Source organism: Gobio gobio, assembly GCF_949357685.1.
Source record: "Gobio gobio genome assembly, chromosome: 24".
NCBI classification, from domain to species: Eukaryota; Metazoa; Chordata; class Actinopteri; order Cypriniformes; family Gobionidae; genus Gobio; species Gobio gobio.
This window is the reverse complement of record NC_137120.1, coordinates 1,656,753-1,679,820: the sequence shown is the minus strand read 5'-3', so window position 1 is coordinate 1,679,820 and position 23,068 is coordinate 1,656,753. Positions and strand designations below refer to the sequence as shown.

Here is a 23,068-nt window from a genome sequence, read left to right as displayed (position 1 = left end):
GGAAACAGGAGCCCGTGAAGGACTGTTCGCAAACGCCTGTATGTGTAACTTCAGCAGATCGAAGAGTTTAATCTCGTCCAGATCTGGTTCATTTGACGTCTCTATTAAACTGCATTAATGAATATTTACGTCTCTCACGCATACATTAGCATTACTAACAATCCAAATGAGAGCAGCGTGAAATGGTGAATCAATGTCTCTCTGAATTAATCAGTGTCATTAATCTGTTGCCATGGCTTTGCACCTGTTTCAGCAGAAAGGAGGACATTCAGTTGAAATAAACAAGAATATTTATTGCCAATCTGTTTGTATTGTGTCCAGGGCACACGTACAGCCACATTCACAGGGATTAAAGTGAATTTAACACTATAATCCAGTTACATGTGTAACTCACTACCGCCACCTGGTGGAAACTTACAATCAGTTACACTCAATTCAAGCCACACAAAAGAGAAACATCCATGATTCAGTGGTTATCTATACCTAAACTAGTCCTTTAAGATCAAATAACAACATCAGCGGTTAATACAAACACTCACAACTACATATAAAAGAGTCGCCATCAGCATGATCAGACCGAACAGCCGTCCAATCAGTGTCCTCCAGGCCACCAGGGGGCGCCGATGTGCCGTGAGACGCCTGCAAACATCACACAGCATGTCAGAGGTCGGAATTATGCGCATAAATTATGATGAACTCATGAATGTAAACGCACAGCTCATGGTCGGACTCCTCCCCTTGTTCTGACTCCTCCCCTTCAAATGAACTTTCTTTGGGTTTGATTGGAGAGTAGCGCCGGCGCCGGCGCGTCACACTGGCGAATATGAAGATTGGTCACATGTATTCACGTAGTGCACGAAAACATACACTATATCGCCAAAAGTGTTGGGACTTTCCTCAAGGTTTAGGAGTGTTTATGGGGATTCTTCATTAGTGATGTTGGACGAGAAGGCCTGGCTCTCAGTCTCCGCTCTAATTCATCCCAAAGCTGTTCTATCGGGTTTGAGGTCAGGACTCAAGTTCCTCCACACCAAACTCCTCATCATGTCTTTATGGTGCGACGCTTTGAGCACTGATCAGTCATGCTGGGACAGGAAGGGGCCGTCCCCAAACTGGGCCCACAAAGTTGGGAGCATGAAATTGTCCAAAATGTCTTGGTGAAACATTAAGAGTTCCTTTCACTGGAACTAACCCCTGAAAAACAACTGCCAAACCCAGACTCGTCCATGGGATTGTCAGACAGAGAAGCGTGATTGGTCACTCAGAGAACATGTCTCCACTGCTCTAGAGTCCAGTGGCGGCACACTTTACCCCACTGCATCCCACGCTTTGGTGATGTAAGGCTTGGATGAGCTGCTCGGCCATGGAAACCCATTCCATGAAGCTCTACACACTGTTCTTGAGCTCATCTGAAGGCCACAGGAGTTTGGAGGTCTGGAGCACTTTACTCTGCAGAAAGTTGGCCACTTCTGTGACCCTCAGCATGTGCTGACCCCGCTCTGTGACCCTCAGCATGCGCTGACCCCGCTCTGTGACCCTCAGCATCCGCTGACCCCGCTCTGTGACCCTCAGCATGTGCTGACCCCGCTCTGTGACCCTCAGCATGAGCTGACCCCGCTCTGTGACCCTCAGCATACGTTAACCCTGCTCTGTGACCCTCAGCATGTGCTGACCCCGCTCTGTGACCCTCAGTATGCGCTGACCCCGCTCTGTGACCCTCAGCATGCGCTGACCCCGCTCTGTGACCCTCAGCATGTGCTGACCCCGCTCTGTGACCCTCAGTATGCGCTGACCCCGCTCTGTGACCCTCAGCATGAGCTGACCCCGCTCTGTGACCCTCAGCATGAGCTGACCCCGCTCTGTGACCCTCAGCATGTGCTGACCCCGCTCTGTGACCCTCAGCATCCGCTGACCCCGCTCTGTGACCCTCAGCATGTGCTGACCCCGCTCTGTGACCCTCAGCATGAGCTGACCCCGCTCTGTGACCCTCAGCATCCGCTTACCCCGCTCTGTGACCCTCAGCATGTGCTGACCCCGCTCTGTGACCCTCAGCATGAGCTGACCCCGCTCTGTGACCCTCAGCATGTGCTGACCCCGCTCTGTGACCCTCAGCATGAGCTGACCCCGCTCTGTGACCCTCAGCATCCGCTTACCCCGCTCTGTGACCCTCAGCATGCGCTGACCCCGCTCTGTGACCCTCAGCATGCGCTGACCCCTCTCTGTAACCCTCAGCATGCGCTGACCCCGCTCTGTGACCCTCAGCATGTGCTGACCCCGCTCTGTGACCCTCAGCATGCGCTGACCCCGCTCTGTGACCCTCAGCATGCGCTGACCCCGCTCTGTGACCCTCAGCATGCGCTGACCCCGCTCTGTAACCCTCAGCATGCGCTGACCCCGATCTGTGACCCTCAGCATGCGCTGACCCCGCTCTCTGTGGCTGAGTTGCTGTTGTTCCCAATGGCTTCCACTGTGTTATAATCCCACTAACAGTTGAGTGTGGAATATTTAGTCTAATATTTGGTCTTATTGCACAGGCGTCCACCGATCATGGCCCCACGCTTGAGTTCTCTGAGCTCCTGAGAGCGGCCCATTCTCTCACTAATGTGTGTAGAAGCGAACACACACACACACACACACACACACACACACACACACACACACTCCTGAGAGCGGCCCATTCTCTCACTAATGTGTGTAGAAGCGAACACACACACACACACACACACTCCTGAGAGCGGCCCATTCTCTCACTAATGTGTGTAGAAGCGAACACACACACACACACACACACACACTCCTGAGAGCGGCCTATTCTCTCACTAATGTGAAGTGATGAAGTGATGTGGATGTGGAGGGGCGTCCCAACACTTTTGCGATATGTCGGAGAACTGCTGGCGTTTACCTCTGAAACTCGCCGCTGTCGCCGTCATCATCTTGGTTTAGACTGTCCACAGGAGAGTCTGCTGGAGCTACTTCCTGTCTGAGAGATGCACACAGGAAACAATCATGTTTTCTGGGTAAATAAAGCTTAAGCTGCTAGTCTAGTCCAGTTTTACCTCCCGTCTGCTTGCATATCAGGCTTAGTCTCTGCGTTCGCACTGGTTTTGCAGCTCTCCAGAAACGACGCCTCTAGATGCTTCAACTGCAGCGATAGAAACCCGTAAAAACATCCAGACATCAAACCTGAAGTAAACGCAGGAATATGAGCAAGAAACGTACCTCAGATTGAGTCGGGAGTAGTGTGATGCTGACCCTGCGGCGCGTTGGCTAAGACGTAAACACAAGCTGTTATTGATGGTTAAACACATTTCTGAACTATACAAGACAAGACACATCCAGCCACATCTATCGTCACTAGAACGGTCATTCTGTGGAAAAGACTGGCATAAAGCTACAAAAAGGGGGTTGTAATGAAGTTTTCATAGCTCTTAACCCTCTGGGGTTCTTCATTTATGGGTCACACTCAGGACCGGGATTAAGATAAAAAAGATTTGAGTAAAATCAATGAAATATATTTTTGTTTAATAATATTTTTCTTTTCTTTTTTGGTGTTTTGAGATAATTTTATGATTTAAAATTAATATTTATGCAATAATTATGACCCATTTTTTCCCATTAAATATAATACAAATTATATATATATATATAATTTTTTTTTATTTTTATTAAAGCTGTATTTCATTTTAGAGTCAAGCCTAGGCCTCATGAAAGCAATTTTTTAAATGAGATCAGTGCCATCCGGTGGACACATTGAGCATTTTTATCACGCAATAGCACATTTTTACCACTACAGTGGATTGCGTTTTATAAAAAAATGTAAAAAATCGTAGCTTCATCGGAATGGTCCGAAACTTGGTGACTTTATATGAATGGGAAATTGGCAAAAATATGAAAAAACTTATGAAAATAAGTTTTTTGTGTGCATACAATCTACAAATCAGCCAGGATGCAGAAAAAAAGGACTCAACAGTGAAGATCTGTAAAACATCAAGAGTGCAAAACAGACAAAAAAACTCACACACACTCACATTTATACACACAAAAACACACGCACACACAAATTAACGCGTGCCATTCTAAAAGCTAATTGTGTGTGTGTGTGTGTGTGTGAGTTTTTGTGTCTGTTTTGCACTCTTGATGTTTTACAGATCTTCACTGTTGAGTCTTTTTTTCTGCATCCTGGCTGATTTGTAGATTGTATGCACAAAAAAACTCTGTATTTTCATATTTTTGCCAATTTCCCATTCATTTCCTATGGGGGTCATTTTTGACCCGAAGGTCCTGAGTGTGACTATTTTTTTTACGACCACTTAGACTTTTCAAATCCTGTCCCCAATTGTTTTGGGTGTTCTTATACCAAGTACCAATAAAGTCACCAAGTTTCGGACCATTCCGATGAAGCTATGATTTTTAACATTATTTAAAAAAAAAAAAAGAGTGAAGAACCCCAGAGGGTTAAATATGCCAAGTGAGGCACTGATTGAGTCTAATAAGTTGAATCATTGTCAGTACCTGCTGTGATGAATGTCTGAACAAGTCTCGGTCATCTGTTTGAGGAAAACCCTGATTATATAAGCCGACAGGTTTCTTTAACCTCCAGGCCACTAGGGGGCAGCACTGACCTGTGGAGTCACTGTGTAACCGGCCCTTCCTCCTGTGCAGCAGCTTCCTGACCTCCAGCATCTCCTCGCTCTCTGTGGCGTGACGTCTCTGGAGATGCTCCACGTGTACGGACATCATCTCCACGGCGTGACTGACCCGCGCTTCCTGATGCACGCAACACGCGAACAAGGCATGGTTATAAAAAGGTTCATGAGAGGTTTATGTGGGGTTCGTGATGTGAAGTACCTGGTGTGCAGCTCCAAGCATCTCTGCTGCATTGACAACACTGTCCACATCGCTCTCCAGCATCTGCAGGTTGTTCTTCATCTGTTTCACCATCTCTCTAGTGTCCACCTCTGGTAGACGCTCATACAACACCTGCAGGACAGCACAACCCTCTCACAATGCTCCCACAGAACTCACAAAAACACAACTCGCTCACAATGCTTCCATAACAATCCGATAACCTTGATTCCCTCACATAACGCTCTCACAACGTCCCCACAACCCTCCCACAGCACACTAAAAACATCTCACAGCCCTCCTTGATTCCCTCTCATAACACATTCCCACAACGCTCTCACTATGCCCCCATAAACCCAGACAAACATCCTCACAACCTTCTCACAACGTGCCCAAAATGCCCTCTCAACGCTCTCACAACGTGCCCAAAATGCCCTCACAATGCTCTCACAACGTTCCCACAACGCTCTCACAATGCTCCCATAAACCCTGAAAAACACCCTCACAACCTTCTCACAACGCTCTCACAACGTGCCCAAAATGCCCTCACAATGCTCTCACAACGTTCTCAGAACGCTTTCACTATGCTCCCATTAATCCTGAAAAACACCCTCACAACCTTCTCACAACGCTCTCACAATGTGCCCAAAATGCCCTCACAATGCTCTCACAACGCTCTCACAACGTTCTCAGAGCGCTCTCACTATGCTCCCATTAATCCTGAAAAACACCCTCACAACCTTCTCACAACGCTCTCACAATGTGCCCAAAATGCCCTCACAACGCTCTCACAACATTCCCCCAACGCTCCCGCAACGCTCCCGCAACGCTCCCGCAATGCTCCCGCAGCTCAGTGGGGTCCCAGGCGTGAGGGCTGTACCTGCAGCATCTCTCGGTTCCCCCAACGCTCCCGCAACGCTCCTGCAACGCTCCCCCAACCCTAACGCTCCTGCAACGCTCCCCCAATGCTCCCGCAACGCTCCTGCAACGCTCCCCCAACCCTAACGCTCCTGCAACGCTCCCCCAATGCTCCCGCAACGCTTCCCCAACGCTCTCACAGCGCTCCCACAACGCTCCCCCAACGCTCCCGCAGCGCTCCCCCAACCCTAACATTCCCGCAACGCTCCCCCAACCCTAACGCTCCCGCAACGTTCCCGCAACGCTCCCCCAACCCTAACGTTCCCGCAACGCTCCCCCAACCCTAACGCTCCCCCAACCCTAACATTCCCGCAACGCTCCCCCAACCCTAACGCTCCCGCAACGTTCCCGCAACGCTCCCCCAACCCTAACATTCCCGCAACGCTCCCCCAACCCTAACGTTCCCGCAGCGCTCCCCCAACCCTTACGTTCTCGCAACGCTCCCCCAACCCTAACGCTCCCGCAACGTTCCCGCAACGCTCCCCCAACCCTAACATTCCCCCAACGCTCCCCCAACCCTAACGCTCCCGCAACGCTCCCCCAACCCTAACGCTCCCCCAACCCTAACGTTCCCGCAACGCTCCCCCAACCCTACCGCTCCCGCAACGCTCCCCCAACCCTAACGCTCCCGCAACGTTACCGCAACGCTCCCCCAACCCTAACATTCCCCCAACGCTCCCCCAACCCTAACGCTCTCACAACATTCCCCCAACGCTCCCGCAACGCTCCCGCAATGCTCCCCCAAACCTTACGTTCCCGCACCGCTCCCGCAGCTCAGTGGGGTCCCAGGCGTGAGGGCTGTACCTGCAGCATCTCTCGGGTCAGGCTCAGCTCTCTCTGCAGATTCTCCTCCGCGACGGCCCGGTGGTGTCGCTCCGCCTGCAGCCGCTGGGTCAGCGTGTACTGGTCGCAGTGAAACCCCAGTGCATGCTGGGTAAACGCACCCTGTGTGTGTGTGTGTGTGTTCACAGATGTTAGAGATGTCTGTTAGTTATATCGAACACACACTCTGAGAGAGACTCACCTCGACCTCGTCCTCCGTCATCTCCACACTGCTGAGAGAAACATTTCCTGTTAGCGTTAGCATTAGCACCTGACGCCGTGTGTGTTTCGTGGGGACTTTACCTCTTTAGTCCCAGTCGCTCCATGATGGACAGGTTCTCACAGGAAGCCGAGTGCGATGAGTTTGGATCTATTTAGTGTGACCAAACCAACTAAAGTTAGAGTTTATCTCAATATGTTAGAGTGGTAATATGGTATGTTGGTAATAGTGAGCATAGATATCCATAATAAAGCCTAGATGTCTCGTCCGCTGCTGGCGGCCATCTTGTCTCAGTCAGCTCGCTCACTCATTGTGTTTTAATGGTGCGTGCACTTTTTAAATAACCATAACTTGCTCAATTTTCAACCGATTTTCAAACTGTTTGCTTTGTTATAAATGTCAGAGATGTGGTTATGACACTGCACACTTATGAATAATTATTCATAATTTGTTCAAGCATCCATAATTATAGCCACGTTAATAACGTTTGTTAGAAACAGAAACATTTGTAAATCCGTCCAGATTTCAGCGAGATAAGAGTATTTGTGTTCAGATCAGGAGCCCTGCCTGTGACAAGATGGCCGCCGCTGATGACGTTAGAGACTCCGCCGTAACACATCTAGCCTTTATTATGGATATCTGTGATAGGATGTTTGTAAGTGTCCTACCGTCATCGCTGTCTCCCAGTACTCCAGTATAATCACACATCAGCTGATAAAACACGGCTTCTAGTCTCTGTGTTTGTCTCGTGTCCGTTCAGAGATAAAGAGTCAATCATAATCTTCTTAGCGCTGGCCAGGACTGAACACTGATCTGGGATCATCTGTGGTGATCTGAAGCGGCTCAACACACACAGCACAACTGATCCCAGACCAGCAGCAAAACACACTGAACAAGACAGGATGTGTTTCCATATCTGACCACAAGAGGGCGTTACAGAACAGCGGCCGGGGTTGGAGACTTCAGAGATGAATTACTTACAAAACTTATGATATTAATAAAAACACTCCTCAGAGAAAGTTCTCAGTGAGGTAGATTACGCTCATGAATGTGTTTGGTTTCGTAACAGCAGCTTCAGCATTCCTCACACACATGATTCGAGTGCTGATCCGTCTAATCTGTGTTAGGCAGATTTCAGCATCTCGTGTGACCAAATCCTGTTGGAAACTCTTAAACCCTTTTGTAGTCAGCGGGAGACGAGCGGACAGAGAAACGGCAAAATCCGGACTGGAATCGGACCTCTTGCTGGGACGCGGAACCTGCGCTAAACACACACACACACACACACACAATGGGGGCGAGTTATGCCGCCCTGGGGCCACATTGTTCACACAACATCTGCAGAGCACATTCACACACACACACACTTAAAACAAAGGCCATACACAAACAGTCACGCATAATGATAATCATAATCAGGTTCAGATGGGCGTGTGTTATCCTGTGACCCACATTATTGTTCTGTTCCTCATGCATTTCATTATTGACCTTACAGAGAGGAAACAAATCAGACAGACCGCAGGGTCACGGCCTTCAGCTGAGGAGGAAATATCCGTAACGGACAGGAAACAACCTGACAGAAGGAAGAGCACGTACCTTCGGAAACCTTTCCCCGACCCTCACGCCCTGCGATTCATCACGACTCTTAAATCACACAGCCTTACAAAACATCTAACTGTCCATCTGAACCTTGATGATGGTCAAAGGCATCCTCAAAAACACCCAGTGATCTCGTAAAACACACACTGACCCTCAAAACCTCCCCAATGATCCCCTAAAACACACACTGACCCTCAAAACCTCCCCAATGATCCCCTAAAACACACACTGACCCTCAAAACCTCCCCAATGATCTCCTAAAACACACACTGACCCTCAAAACCTCCCCAATGATCTCCTAAAACACACACTGACCCTCAAAACCTCCCCAATGATCCCCTAAAACACACACTGACCCTCAAAACCTTCCCAATGATCTCCTAAAACACACACTGAACCTCAAAACCTCCTCAATGATCCCCTAAAACACACACTGACCCTCAAAACCTCCCCAATGATCCCCTAAAACACCCACTGACCTTCAAAACCTTCCCAATGATCTCCTAAAACACACACTGACCCTCAAAACCTCCTCAATGATCTCCTAAAACACACACTGACCCTCAAAACCTCCCCAATGATCTCCTAAAACACCCACTGACCTTCAAAACCTCCTCAATGATCTCCTCAAACACACACTGACCCTCAAAACCTCCCCAATGATCCCCTAAAACACACACTGACCCTCAAAACCTCCCCAATGATCTCCTAAAACACACACTGACCCTCAAAACCTCCCCAATGATCCCCTAAAACACCCACTGACCTTCAAAACCTCCTCAATGATCTCCTCAAACACACACTGACCCTCAAAACCTCCCCAATGATCCCCTAAAACACACACTGACCCTCAAAACCTCCCCAATGATCTCCTAAAACACACACTGACCCTCAAAACCTCCCCAATGATCCCCTAAAACACCCACTGACCTTCAAAACCTCCTCAATGATCTCCTAAAACACACAGTGACCTTCAAAACCTCCCCAATGATCTCCTAAAACACCCACTGACCTTCAAAACCTCCCCAATGATCTCCTAAAACACTCACTGATCTTCAAAAACGCCCACTAAAACTCAAAACACTGACAATACTTAATGACCCTCAAAAACACCCACCAAAACTCAAACACCCAGATTACCCCCTAAATACGTAATGACCCTCAAAGCACCCACTAGGCAGAACACAAATGACCCTCTAAAGTACCCCGAACGACACCCTAAATACTCATTAACCTTCAATAATGACCAGTACACAACTGAGTAATACACCATTGACCCTCCAAAACACCCCACTGTCCCCCTAAATACTTATTAACCACCCCAAACAACCAGTGTACCTACAAAAACACCACAATGAACCCTTAAATTACCCATGATGTCTCAAAAAACTACCTACATGTGTTCAAATACATCCACACACACACACACCTGACCCTAAAAAACACCCCAATCTCACATTAGGCTACTCAGAACACAACTGATACTTTACCCAGATGATACCCAGTAGACAACTGACCAACTAAGACAGCCTTTTGACCCAGCAAAACACCCCAATAACACCCTTAAAATATGCATTGACCCTAAAAAAACACTCAAAAACAATGATCGTCAAATACACCTCGCTGTCACAGCAGGCTTCGAATACTTACCCTCCACAGCACCCCAAATCACACCCTAAACACCCACTTATCCTCAAAAACAATACAGAATAATACAATAAACAATACAGTGACCATCCACATCAAAAAGACTTAAAATACCCAACAACACTGAAAAACAACAACAACCTACATACACTCAAATGCACTGACAGACCCTCAAAAACACCCCACCCCAAAAGACTCCCATTAAGGCACTCTAAATGACACCCTAAAACACTAATTACACAAATGACCACTAAAAGCACCACACTGACCCTTGAAAATACGCCATTGATCCTCCAAAAATAACCCGAAACTCAAACACCCAGATTACACCCAAAATACTCAATGACCCTCAAAGCACCCACTAGGCTGAACACAAATGACCCTCTAAAGTACCCCGAACGACACCCTAAATACCCACTAACCTTCGATAATGACCAGTACACAACTGACTAATACGCTGTTGACGCCCTAAAATACTTATTGACCACCCCAAACAACCAGTGTACCTACAAAAACACCTCAATGAACCCTTAAAATACCCATGAAGTCTCAAAAAACACCCTAAATGTGTTCAAATACATCCACACACACACACACATGACCCTAAAAAACACCCCAATCTCACATTAGGCTACTCAGAACACAACTGACACTTTACCCAGATAATACCCAGTAGACAACTGACCAACTAAGACACCCTTTTGACCCAGCAAAACACCCCAATAACACCCTTAAAGCACCACACTGACCCTTGAAAATATGCCATTGATCCTCCAAAACACCCCAGTGACGCCCTAAAATTCCCACAAACCCCCCAACAATCTTCTAAAACATCCCACCGACCCTCTTACAGACTTTCAAACACACACACACACACCCAAAGACCCTGAAGACACCCTAAAATACCCAACAACCCCTCTAAAACAACCACTTACCTCATGAATAATCCAGTGACCCCTGTGTGAGCATAAGAGATGTTCAAAAACACGCATGAAACAGGCAGAAGATCAATCTGAGGTTTTACCCTGTAGTTTTATTCAGATGTTTTACAAAAGGCCGGTGGAAAACATCAGTCAGTTCAGATGGAGGAATGTGTCCACATCTTTCACATCACCAGGAAACAAACGGCCCCTCCGACAGGAAGACTCGGACACATTTCACCGCACTCATTTCCGTCAGAACGCACAGATTCGCAGCGTGTCATGTCTACAGGAACCAGTTAGCAGCACGATCATGACACATACAGGAAACGTCCTCAGATTGAGGCCTGCAATGCGCATGGGGTCAAAGGTCACAGCGGACACACGCGGGGACGTCGTGTTGCGACTGCAGCCTCTGATTCGGGAAACTAACTCACGAAGCGTAATTAAATAATATTTATATAAACTCTGGAGTCAGATATTCAATCACCGATCTGAACTCTGATATAAATGTGATCACAGTATCATTCCTCAGGATCGCAAACAAAAACGATTACAAAAACGGAAAGTTTGAGGTTTTAAAAGTTGTCCAGGTGCTGTGATGGATAGGGAAGATTCTTGCTAGAAAAAAATCTCGTCTTCTAGCTGGTTTTTGAGAGGTTTTAGGCACTTTTTTGGAAAGAATTCACAAAAGAACAAGTACATGTTGCCACAAGGGGCGCTAGCAGACATTAGCGCAATCGCTCTTCTTCTACAGTTAAAAATCTTGCTAAGCAGGTTAGTGAAAGTTCTTTATCTGTAGCTAGGAGCTAAATAAAACATCTTGTTTAATAGCGTTAGCGTGCGTATGTAGTGTGTTTTTGGCCTTCGAGATTTGCAAACAACAACACAGCAAAAGGACAAAGGACGTACTAGTAAAGCCCAAAATAGATGGGCGCTAGTAGTAGCACTAGTAGCAGTAATCAGTTGGCTAAAAGGCTTTTGTCGTGTTGCGCGCTGCGGTATTTTGCCCCCCAGTAAACCCCCCCCAAAACAACTCGGAAAATCACTGTGTCGTCAAATACATTGTGAACAGGAATGCGATTTAAAGTTGAGAATATTTGGTTAAAGAAGGTGTGACGCTTATGTGAGGCAGATCTGAGCAGCAAACCAGGGTCTTTATTGCGTTTCTGACGTTCCCAGTTCAGTTCGCATTTCACCCGTAACAAATCATCCAGTCGCATAAAATCCAAAGTGTTTTATAAAAACAGTATCTCCTCCACCCGAGAGCCGAAGGTCACAGTGATTGGTCCGCGTGCCTGGAATGGTTGGGGGTCAGTACATGTCCCTGTAGATCTCCTGCAGCAGCGGGTGCAGCGACGTCTCGGACTCCGTCTTCTTGATCTTCTGCACCAGCTGCGCGTTCTCCGTCACCAGCTGCCGCAGGTCCGCCAGCTTCTGCAGCAGTTTGGGGAAGATGAAGCCGGCGTCGGGATGATTGAGCTGCAGGTGCTGATTGAGGGCCTGGAGGATGCCGTCCTGGATCTCCTCCACCTGATGGACGTTCATGAGTCCTGGACGATCTACGCACAGGTAAACATGCACACGGCATTAAGTTGGCCTGAGAGCCATCTACTAGCTTAGAAATAGTACACAGTACTATTAATGAGCCTCTCCAACTGTCAAAATTTGAATTTTGTCAGTTGGAGTTTGAACAGTCTTCAAACTGTTTAAACTCCAACTGACAAAATTCAGATTTTGACAGTTGGGGAGGCTCATTAGACTCCATTAGCTGCTTGCTTGCTTACTATCTATCTATCTTTCTACTATCTATCTATCTTTCTATCTATCTATCTATCTATCTATCTATCTATCTATCTATCTATCTATCTATCTATCTATCTATCTATCTATCTATCTATCTATCTATCTATCTATCTATCTATCTATCTATCTATCTATCTATCTATCTATCTATCTATCTATCTATCTATCTATCTATCTATCTATCTATCTATCAGCCATATTGCGCCAGAACGCCTACCGCACACCAGCTGATTGGTGGAGAGGAGACAGAGTGATGAAGCCAATCATATATACAGTGAGGAAAATAAGTATTTGAACACCTGCTATTTTGCAAGTTCTCCCACTTAGAAATCATGGAGGGGTCTGAAATTGTCATCGTAGGTGCATGTCCACTGTGAGAGACATAATCTAAAAAAAAAAATTCCAGAAATCACAATGTATGATTTTTTAACTATTTATTTGTATGTAATACAGCTGCAAATAAGTATTTGAACACCTGTCTATCAGCTAGAATTCTGACCCTCAAAGACCTGTTAGTCTGCCTTTAAAATGTCCACCTCCACTCCATTTATTATCCTAAATTAGATGCCCCTGTTTGAGGTGGTTATCTGCATAAAGACACCTGTCCACCCCATACAATCAGTAAGAGTCCAACTACTAACATGGCCAAGACCAAAGAGCTGTCCAAAGACACTAGAGACAAAATTGTACACCTCCACAATGCTGGGGGCCAATGAGCAAAAATCTACTTCAAACTGAAAACCTTTAACCTTTTAAAACCTTTTCAAACTTTCTGGTCTGGCTTTCTCAAGCAAATGTAAAGTTTGTCTGAACAATTGTTTTTATTCTCTTACAGGGGTCGCCGAAACCTCACCTCCGCACAGGATGATGGCGGCCACGAACAGGGCGAGGTCGCTGTCGTCCAGCTCGAGAGCGTTAAACTTCACCGCAAACTCGAACTTGGGCTCCATGATCTCGCTGAAGGGTTTGCGAAGACTGCGGAGGAACTCTCTGGTCACGAAGCCGCGCCCATTCGCCACCAACAGCCCGTCCTTATTCATGAGCGACGGCAGCATGGCGAAGATCGCCTCGTGGACGCCGTACTTCAACAGCGTCACCTGCGGGAGCGAAGGGGAGCTAGTCAAGAGTCGAGACAACCAAATTGTTCGTAAAAGAATTATTGCGCAAGGTCTGATGTAAAAAGTAGCTACATTGATGTACCTGGTCGTTCAAGAAAAGGTCGACGAATCCGGGGATGCTCTTGGCGAACTCCGTGAGTTCTCGCACGGTTTCCACAGTCGTGCATTGACAGCGGTAAAACACGTGCACGCCAATCTCCTTGTTGGGCGGAGCTCCGTTGATCACCTGATTCCAGACCAGGCCGTTTTCCGCCTGCCACAGCGAGTCCATGTCGTGAATGACAAACGGCTGAAGGACACACAAAGAGAAAGCGGCTTGTTTTCTCCAGCGTCTTTATCGACAAGGTTTACGTGTGACGTTTCTCGAGCGGGTTACCGTGCTTGCGCTGGTCTTCCCCGTCAGGATGTTGCGAGCTTTCTTCTTGGTCATGTTGAGGTTCTTCAGGTAGGCGTTGTTGACCCGTTTGGCGAGAGACTTCAGATCTGAACCGCTGGAGGTCTGAGAGCCCTTTTCCCCCGCTAACAGTCCCGCGACTAGCTTACGCTTCTCTGCCTCCGGCATCCGTCCGTATCGGATCGCTACGAGCACAGAATCACATTAAATACTGCTTTATTGTTCGCAAATGGGTATTCTATCATTCCAGCTACATATTTTGTCCAAGGTCTTGTTCAATGGTTTTTTCAAATGGTTATATTTTAAATTATTTGAATCATTTGTTACTCGTTGTCACGGATCACAAGATGTTACAGGCTATAATAATATAATATTTTCTGTAAAGAGTAGCTTATATAGCTGAAACTCATGATTTCTCGTTGTCCGGATTAGTCTATTTCATTGTGTTATCACTTTTATTTTACTTTTCTTTAGGTAATATTTTATTTATAAAAGCCCTAAATAGTCATATTTTCCTAATTCTCCAACATTCAAATGTTTAAAAATAACTTTTATCTTATAAAAGTATGTCCATAAATCTTGCGCCAACTCTGTTCCCGTGCCTTAGTTCTTATACCAAGAGTTATTTCGTAAAACGTCAAAATAAAAATTCATCACTGATCACACAGTGGGTTGTTTAAAAGTATTTTAATCGTGATTTCATTAGTGCCATGTGCTCTTAGCTCTTAGCATGTACGCTAGCAAATGGTATTTTGGGCTAAAAAGTTTAAAATGGTCAATTCTGTTACCAAGGTAGAGTAACAATGTTGACAGTAACAGAGTTGACAATACTATATAGAACTAAGGCCTTTGCACACTGAGTCCGAAATTTTCGCATGCATTTTTTCGTATTCGTGATCCGAAAAATTTCCAGCAGTTTTAGGTTGGGCATCAGCACTGTAGATGGGAAAAACGGATGCGAAAAACGCAGAAAATCGAACCTGTTCCAATTTTTTTTTTGACGGACGCAAAGTTTCGGAGGCAGTGTGCAAGCGTGATTGACATAACGTGAGGTCGAATTTATTTTTTGACGTGAGAAAATTTCACATGCGAATTTCGGACTTAGTGTACAAAGGCCTTTACTTTTAATTTACTTTTAGTTAAAAGTAAAAAAAAAAGAGGACGTAACTTGTTTCGCAAGCACTGAATTTTTCAAATTGAATATGTTTTTGAATATGAATATGCTCATATCGCTCACCGTCATGGGACATCCCGAGCATCAGGCACTTCTGAAATCGACAGAACTGGCATTTATTCCGACTTTTCTTTTGGATCTTGCAGCTGCGGTCGCATTTCTCATATTCCAACTTCATCCGAATGGTCCTCCGGAAAAATCCCTGAGAGACACAGAGACACAGTCCAGCTCTCCAGTCTGGGAGAACAAACTAACGGATTTTTATGGAGTATGGTGCGAGCATGACCTCTGACCTTGCAGCCCTCACAGGCATGGACGCCGTAGTGGAATCCCGACGCTCTGTCTCCACAGATTCGACACTCCATGTTTAGCCCCGCCCCCTCCTCACGGCCCCGCAGGAGCTGCTCGGACAGAGGCGACGCTTTGCAGAGATCTACACACAAATACACAACGGCATTTCTATGCCAAACTCTTCAAACGTCTCCTAAATGAACGTAACGTCATGAAATTGTGTGCGAAAGTAATCACCCCCATCCTCACCCTCACCTGTGGAGGCCGCCGGAGGTTCAGGACTAGCTGTACTGCGGCTCGTGTTGCTCTGCTCCTCCTGTCGGTTCATCTCACAGCTAAGCTCCTCCCCCTGCAGAATCTCGCCGTCCCGAGGCTCCGCCCTCACATCCAGCTCCAGGTTAAGCTCCGCCCCCGCTCCAAGATCACAAAGCACATCTTCAAGTCGCTCGTCATCCGGCCCCTCCCCCTGGCTAATGCAGGGGGAGGAGCCTTCGTTCGCCATACAGACTCCGCCCACTGTCCCGGGATCTCTGGGTAATCTGCTCCTCGTGGCCGTGTCTCTTCCGTCCATCTCCAGAAATTCAAACACGCTCATGAGCCGCCTCGCTCATAACAGCATCTGTGAGAGACAAACACGTCACACACACATGCTGAAAACACGTTTAATGTGTCATAATTCATTTGGCAGTATTTCAAAGGTTAATGCTAATGATCACAGTTGAGCAGTTTCCTTTTGAAAACCACACAAAACCAAAATGAAGACATTTCCTAAACGAAAGACACATTTCTCAAAGCAAATTGATGGATGGGAAACGAAATAAGAGCTTAGGTACAACCAGAAAGACATAAATATACCATAATTTGCTACTTGCTGTTGCCAGGTGATCTTTATAATCTCGGGGGAGGGGCACTGTCATTCTAGAAAGCATCTGATTGGACAGAAAAGTCCATAACAAGATGATGTCATCAATATTTTCAGTCTGTTTTCCCAGAATTACACTAACTTAGATAAGCTCAATTATAATTTTAATAAAAGACTATTTAATGAAAAAGTTTGTATATTAGTTGGCACATAAAAATTATTTATTTAACTTCTGTCTGAAAAAAAACTACATGTTTTTAACGCAGAATATTCAAATGAGCCAAGACTGTTCAAACTCCAACTGACAAAATTAAAATTTTGACAGTTGGAGAGACTCATTAGCTTCCGCTCTATCTATCTATCTATCTATCTGTCTATCTGTCTATCTATCTGTCTATCTGTCTATCTATCTATCTATCTATCTATCTGTCTATCTGTCTATCTATCTATCTATCTATCTATCTATCTATCTATCTGTCTATCTGTCTATCTGTCTATCTATCTATCTATCTATCTATCTATCTATCTATCTATCTATCTGTCTATCTGTCTATCTATCTGTCTATCTGTCTATCTGTCTATCTATCTATCTATCTATCTATCTATCTATCTATCTATCTATCTATCTATCTATCTATCTATCTGTCTGTCTGTCTATCCATCCATCATAACTACTAAACTAAAACTATTTCAAACTTTCTAGCTAGTCTTTTTCAAGCCAACTAAAAGTTTGTCTATCTAGTTAATACTATAAAATTATAAACAATGTCTTTTGTAATGTAGTTTTTTTCTTAAGTTTCATAAAGTCCAATCTTAAAAGCGCCTGAAGACTGTGTGTGTGTGTGTGTGTGTGTGTGTGTGTGTATTCGAGGAACAGTTGAAATAACACAGCCCTGATTTGACAGCTGTATCGTGTTCAGAAGACACCAGAAACCTGCGGTACGCCCACCCCCGACCGACCGACGCACTGCATTCTGGGAACTAACACACACCAGCTGCAGAGACATGAAACGCCTGCGACTGAAGCACAAATGTTCACAGACTTGTTTAGACCTCTCACACACACACACACACACACCGATCGTACAGACGAAACCTCTGAGTTTCCCCGTATCGGTTTCTCAGAAACAGTGAAGCGTCAGAATGAAGAGCAGAGGTCAGTGCGGTTTGGAGAACATATTTTATGTCATAGTTGGCCTACGGTCATTATAATTTGCTTTACAACAAACCTCGGCCCGTCCACATCACGGATGATAATTATGACGATAATAATGAAGTAAATGTGAAAGAATAACACAACTATAATGATAACAACAATATCATTTTCATTTGACAGCCAATCAGAATCCATCCTGCTCTAAAGAACTCCGACATTTAAAGCGACAGATGACAAAACTATACTTTAACTGTAGCGCTTACACTGATCCGGCATAACATTATGACCTAATATTGTGAGGCATGGACTCCTCTAGACCCCTGAAGCTGTGCTGTGGGATCTGGCACCAAGATGTTAGCAGCAGATCCTTTAAGTCCTGTAAGTTGCGAGGTGGGGCCTCCATGGATCGGACTTGTTTGTTGGTTTATGGCAGGACCCATAATCTATAATCATTACAATCTGTGCTCATTTAGACAAATAAACAAGAGCACAGGCTGTCCTATTACAACCCAGTCCTGACCTCACACGCGGTCACTCTCACTGGAGCTTCAGCTGATGATGACGAGCTTCAGGATTGGTCAGATGACCAGGATGTGGGTCAGCGTGCGGATCAATGAGTGCGTTCAAACACTCCTAAAGAGCTTCGTTACATTAAACGGCTGCAGAATCCACACATAACACTGTGAGGTCAAAGGTCACGTGGGGCCGCTACTATTGCTGCAGTAGTAATAACTTTTAATTAAGTCATTTTTAATTAAATACAAAACACTTATTAATGTACCTGAAGTGTGCAGTATTCTGAAAGCTCAAATGAACTTCTGACCCCAACAATGTGAAAGGCAGATGACCTTTGGCCTCCAAACCAGCAGAGGATCATGGGACTGGAAGCAGGTGCTTTGAAGGGGTTAAAGAAGTCTCCATGGCAACAGCAGCGCTTAATGAGATTGACGGCTGCTTGTTAGACCAGTCGACTAATCAAATAACGAACTGAACAATCAGAACACACCTCATCATAACACATAAACCAGCCCGCTCTGACCCTCTTTGACCCGCTCTGACCCTCTCTGACCCACTCTGACCCGCTCTGACCCTCTTTGACCCGCTCTGACCCGCTCTGACCCGCTCTGACCCTCTCTGACCCACTCTGACCCGCTCTGACCCTCTTTGACCCGCTCTGACCCGCTCTGACCCGCTCTGACCCACTCTGACCCGCTCTGACCCGCTCTGACCCGTGATGACCCGCATGAAGACCCTCTCTGACCCACTCTGACCCTCTTTGACCCTCTCTGACCCACTCTGACCCGCTCTGACCCGTGATGACCCGCATGAAGACCCTCTCTGACCCACTCTAATCCTCTTTGACCCGCTCTGACCCGTGACGACCCGCTCTGACCCTCTCTGACCTGCATGAAGACTCTCTCTGACCCTCTCTGACCCTCTTTGACCCTCTCTGACCCTTTCTGACCCTCTTTGATCCTCTCTGACCCTCTCTGACTCTCTCTGACCCTCTCTGACCCGCTCTGACTCTCTCTGACCCGCTCTGACTCGCTCTGACCCGCTCTGACCCTCTTTGACCCTCTCTGACCTGCATGAAGACTCTCTCTGACCCTCTCTGACCCTTTCTGACCCTCTTTGATCCTCTCTGACTCTCTCTGACCCTCTCTGACCCTTTCTGACCCTCTTTGATCCTCTCTGACCCGTGATGACCCTCTTTGACCCTCTCTGACCCGCTCTGACCCTCTCTGACCCGTGATGACTCTCTCTGACCCGCTCTGACTCTCTCTGACCCTCTTTGACTCTCTCTGACCCTCTCTGACCCGTGATGACCCTCTTTGGCCCTCTCTGACCCTCTTTGACCCTCTTTGACTCTCTCTGACCCTCTTTGACTCTCTCTGACCCTCTCTGACCCGTGATGACCCTCTTTGGCCCTCTCTGACCCGCTCTGACTCTCTCTGACCCTCTCTGACCCGCTCTGACTCTCTCTGACCCTCTTTGACCCTCTTTGACTCTCTCTGACCCTCTCTGACCCGTGATGACCCTCTTTGGCCCTCTCTGACCCGCTCTGACTCTCTCTGACCCTCTCTGACTCTCTCTGACCTGTGATGACTCTCTCTGACCCTCTCTAACCCTCTCTGACCCACTCTGACTCTCTCTGACCCTCTCTGACCCTCTCTGACCCTCTCTGACCCGCTCTGACCCGTGATGACTCTCTCTGACCCTCACTGACCCGTGATGACCCTCTCTGACCCACTCTGACTCTCTCTGACCCTCTCTGACCCTCTCTGACCCGCTCTGACCCGTGATGACCCTCTCTGACTCTCTCTGACCCGTGATGACCCTCTTTGGCCCTCTCTGACCCGCTCTGACTCTCTCTGACCCTCTCTGACTCTCTCTGACCCTCTCTGACCCTCTCTGACCCACTCTGACCCTCTCTGACCCTCTCTGACCCGCTCTGACCCGTGATGACTCTCTCATACCCTCTCTGACCCGTGATGACCCGTGATGACTCTCTCTGACCCGCTCTGACCCGTGATGACTCTCTCTGACCCTCTCTGACCCTCTCTGACCCGTGATGACTCTCTCTGACCCTCTCTGACCCGCTCTGACCCTCTTTGACCCTCTCTGACCCGTGATGACTCTCTCTGACCCTCTCTGACCCGTGATGGCTCTCTCTGACCCGTGATGACTCTCTCTGACCCTCTCTGACCCGTGATGACTCTCTGACCCTCTCTGACCCGTGATGACTCTCTCTGACCCGTGATGACTCTCTCTGACCCTCTCTGACCCGCTCTGACCCACTCTGACTCTCTCTGACCCGCATGAAGACCCGCTCTGACCCGCATGAAGACCCTCTCTGACCCGCATGAAGACTCTCTCTGACCCGTGATGACCCGCTCTGACCTGCATGAAGACCCTCTCTGACCCGCATGAAGACCCTCTCTGACCTGCATGAAGACCCTCTCTGACCCGCATGAAGACTCTCTCTGACCCGTGATGACCCGCTCTGACCCGCATGAAGACTCTCTCTGACCCGTGATGACCCGCTCTGACACGCATGAAGACCCTCTCTGACCCGTGATGACCCGCATGAAGACCCTCTCTGACCCTCTCTGACCCGCTCTGACCCGTGAAGACCCTCTCTGACCCTCTTTGACCCATGATGACTCTCTCTGACCCTCTCTGACCCGTGACGACCCTCTCTGACCCGTGACGACCCTCTCTGACCCGTGATGACTCTCTCTGAACCTCTCTGACCCGTGATGACGCTCTCTGACCCTCTCTGACCCGTGACGACCCTCTCTGACCCTCTCTGACCCGCTCTGACTCTCTCTGACCCTCTCTGACCCGCTCTGACTCTCTCAGACCCTCTCTGACCCGCATGAAGACCCTCTCTGACCCGCTCTGACCCGCTCTGACTCTTTCTGACCCTCTCTGACCCGCTCTGACCCGTGGTGACTCTCTCTGACCCTCTCTGACCCGCTCTGACCCGGGATGACTCTCTCTAACCCTCTCTGACCCGCTCTGACCCGCTCTGACCCGTGATGACTCTCTCTGACCCTCTCTGACCCGTGATGACCCGCTCTGACCTGCTCTGACCCGCTCTGACTCTCTCTGACCCATTCTGACCCGTGACGACCCTCTCTGACCCGCTCTGACTCTCTCTGACCCGCTCTGACCCGCATGAAGACCCTCTCTGACCCGCTCTGACCCGCATGAAGACCCTCTCTGACCCGCTCTGACCCGCATGAAGACCTTCTCTGACCCGCATGAAGACCCTCTCTGACCCGTGATGACCCGCTCTGACCCGCATGAAGACCCTCTCTGACCCGCTCTGACCCGCATGAAGACCCTCTCTGACCCGCATGAAGACCCTCTCTGACCTGCTCTGACCCGCATGAAGACCCTCTCTGACCCGTGACGACCCTCTCTGACCCGCTCTGACCCGCTCTAACCCGTGATGACTCTCTCTGACCCTCTGTGACCCGCTCTTGACCCGTGATGACCCGTGATGACCCTCTCTGACCCGCTTTGACCCGTGACGACCCTCTCTGACCCTCTCTGACCTGCTCTGACCCGTGACGACCCTCTCTGACCCGCTCTGACTCTCTCTGACCCGCTCTGACTCTCTCTGACCCGCATGAAGACCCGCTCTGACCCGTGACGACCCTCTCTGACCCGCTCGGACTCTCTCTGACCCGCTCTGACTCTCTCTGACCCGCTCTGACCCGTGACGACCCTCTCTGACCCGCAAGAAGACCCGCTCTGACCCTCTCTGACCCGTGACGACCCTCTCTGACCCGCTCTGACCCGCGACGACCCTCTCTGACCCGCATGAAGACCCGCTCTGACCCTCTCTGACCCGTGACGACCCTCTCTGACCCGTGACGACCCTCTCTGACCCGCAAGAAGACCCGCTCTGACCTGCGACGACCCACTCTGACCCGCAAGAAGACCCGCTCTGACCCGTGACGACCCTCTCTGATGACCCTCTCTGGCCCGTGACAACCCTCTCTGACCCACTCTGACCCGTGACGATCCAATCTGACCTGCAAGAAGACCCGCAAGAAGACCCGCTCTGACCCGCTCTGACCTGTTCTGACCCTCTCTGACCCGCTCTGACCCTCTCTGACCCGTGACGATCCACTCTGACCCGCAAAAAGACCCGCTCTGACCCGTGACGACCCTCTCTGACCCGCTTTGACCCGTCACGACCCTCTCTGACCCGCTCTGACCCACATGAAGACCCGCTCTGACCTGTGACGACCCACTCTGACCCGTGTGAGGACCCGCTCCAGCCTGCTCTGACCCGTGTGAGGACCCGCTCTGGCCCACTCTGACCCGTGTGAGGACCCGCTCTGACCCGTGTAAGGACCCGCTCTCGCCCGCTCTGACCCGTGTGAAGACCGCTCTGACCCGCTCTGGCCCGCTCTGACCCATGTGAGGACCCGCTCTCGCCCGCTCTGACCCGTGTGAGGACCCGTGTAAGGACCCGCTCTCGCCCGCTCTGACCCGTGTGAGGACCCGCTCTGACCCGTGACGACCCGTGTGAGGACCCGCTCTGACCCGTGTGAGGACCCGCTCTGGCCCACTCTGACCCGTGTGAGGACCCGCTCTGACCCGTGTAAGGACCCGCTCTCGCCCGCTCTGACCCGTGTGAAGACCGCTCTGACCCGCTCTGGCCCGCTCTGACCCGTGTGAGGACCCGCTCTCACCCGCTCTGACCCGTGTGAGGACCCGTGTAAGGACCCGCTCTCGCCCGCTCTGACCCGTGTGAGGACCCGCTCTGACCCGTGAC

General features: G+C 48.6%; 2 protein-coding genes across 7 annotated transcripts in view; both read right to left on the bottom strand.

The window, feature by feature from the left end:
• Positions 1–274: 274 nt before the first annotated feature.
• Positions 275–7,920, bottom strand: LOC307120484 (inositol 1,4,5-triphosphate receptor associated 2). Its single transcript, XM_079807527.1, has 12 exons — positions 7,474–7,920; positions 6,889–6,955; positions 6,788–6,815; positions 6,568–6,708; positions 4,849–4,980; positions 4,623–4,767; positions 4,513–4,547; positions 3,220–3,267; positions 3,057–3,142; positions 2,903–2,980; positions 716–814; positions 275–639 (listed from the first exon to the last, which is right to left on the bottom strand). Exons 1-12 carry the CDS (start codon positions 7,511–7,513, stop codon positions 516–518), a joined length of 1,023 nt encoding a protein of 340 aa, XP_079663653.1. The 5' UTR covers positions 7,514–7,920; the 3' UTR covers positions 275–515.
• A 3,138-nt stretch (positions 7,921–11,058) lies between these two features.
• Positions 11,059–23,068, bottom strand: part of pparda (peroxisome proliferator-activated receptor delta a) — a 17,585-nt gene continuing 5,575 nt past the window's right edge. For 2 of the 6 annotated variants that reach the window (XM_079808164.1, XM_079808165.1), the window contains exons 2-9: positions 16,010–16,373; positions 15,757–15,896; positions 15,527–15,665; positions 14,272–14,474; positions 13,978–14,184; positions 13,631–13,874; positions 13,077–13,164; positions 11,059–12,533 (exon numbers count right to left, since the gene is read on the bottom strand). In XM_079808164.1, coding sequence (XP_079664290.1) covers positions 12,248–12,533; positions 13,077–13,164; positions 13,631–13,874; positions 13,978–14,184; positions 14,272–14,474; positions 15,527–15,665; positions 15,757–15,896; positions 16,010–16,349 — 1,647 coding nt within the window. In that variant the 5' untranslated portion in view covers positions 16,350–16,373 and the 3' untranslated portion in view covers positions 11,059–12,247. Of the gene's footprint in view, positions 12,534–13,076; positions 13,165–13,630; positions 13,875–13,977; positions 14,185–14,271; positions 14,475–15,526; positions 15,666–15,756; positions 15,897–16,003; positions 16,374–23,068 lie in introns of all 6 variants that reach the window. The other 4 variants (XM_079808168.1, XM_079808169.1, XM_079808167.1 and 1 more) reach the window with 2 other exon arrangements.

Coding starts and splice junctions, on each gene's coding strand:
- LOC307120484 (XM_079807527.1), bottom strand. CDS start 7,513: ATGTGTGATTATACTGGAGTACTGGGAGACAGCGATGACG. Junction 3,268..4,512: donor TCAGACATTCATCACAGCAG/GTACTGACAATG, acceptor TTTACGTCTTAG/CCAACGCGCCGCAGGGTCAG. Junction 815..2,902: donor GACAGCGGCGAGTTTCAGAG/GTAAACGCCAGC, acceptor CATATTCGCCAG/TGTGACGCGCCGGCGCCGGC.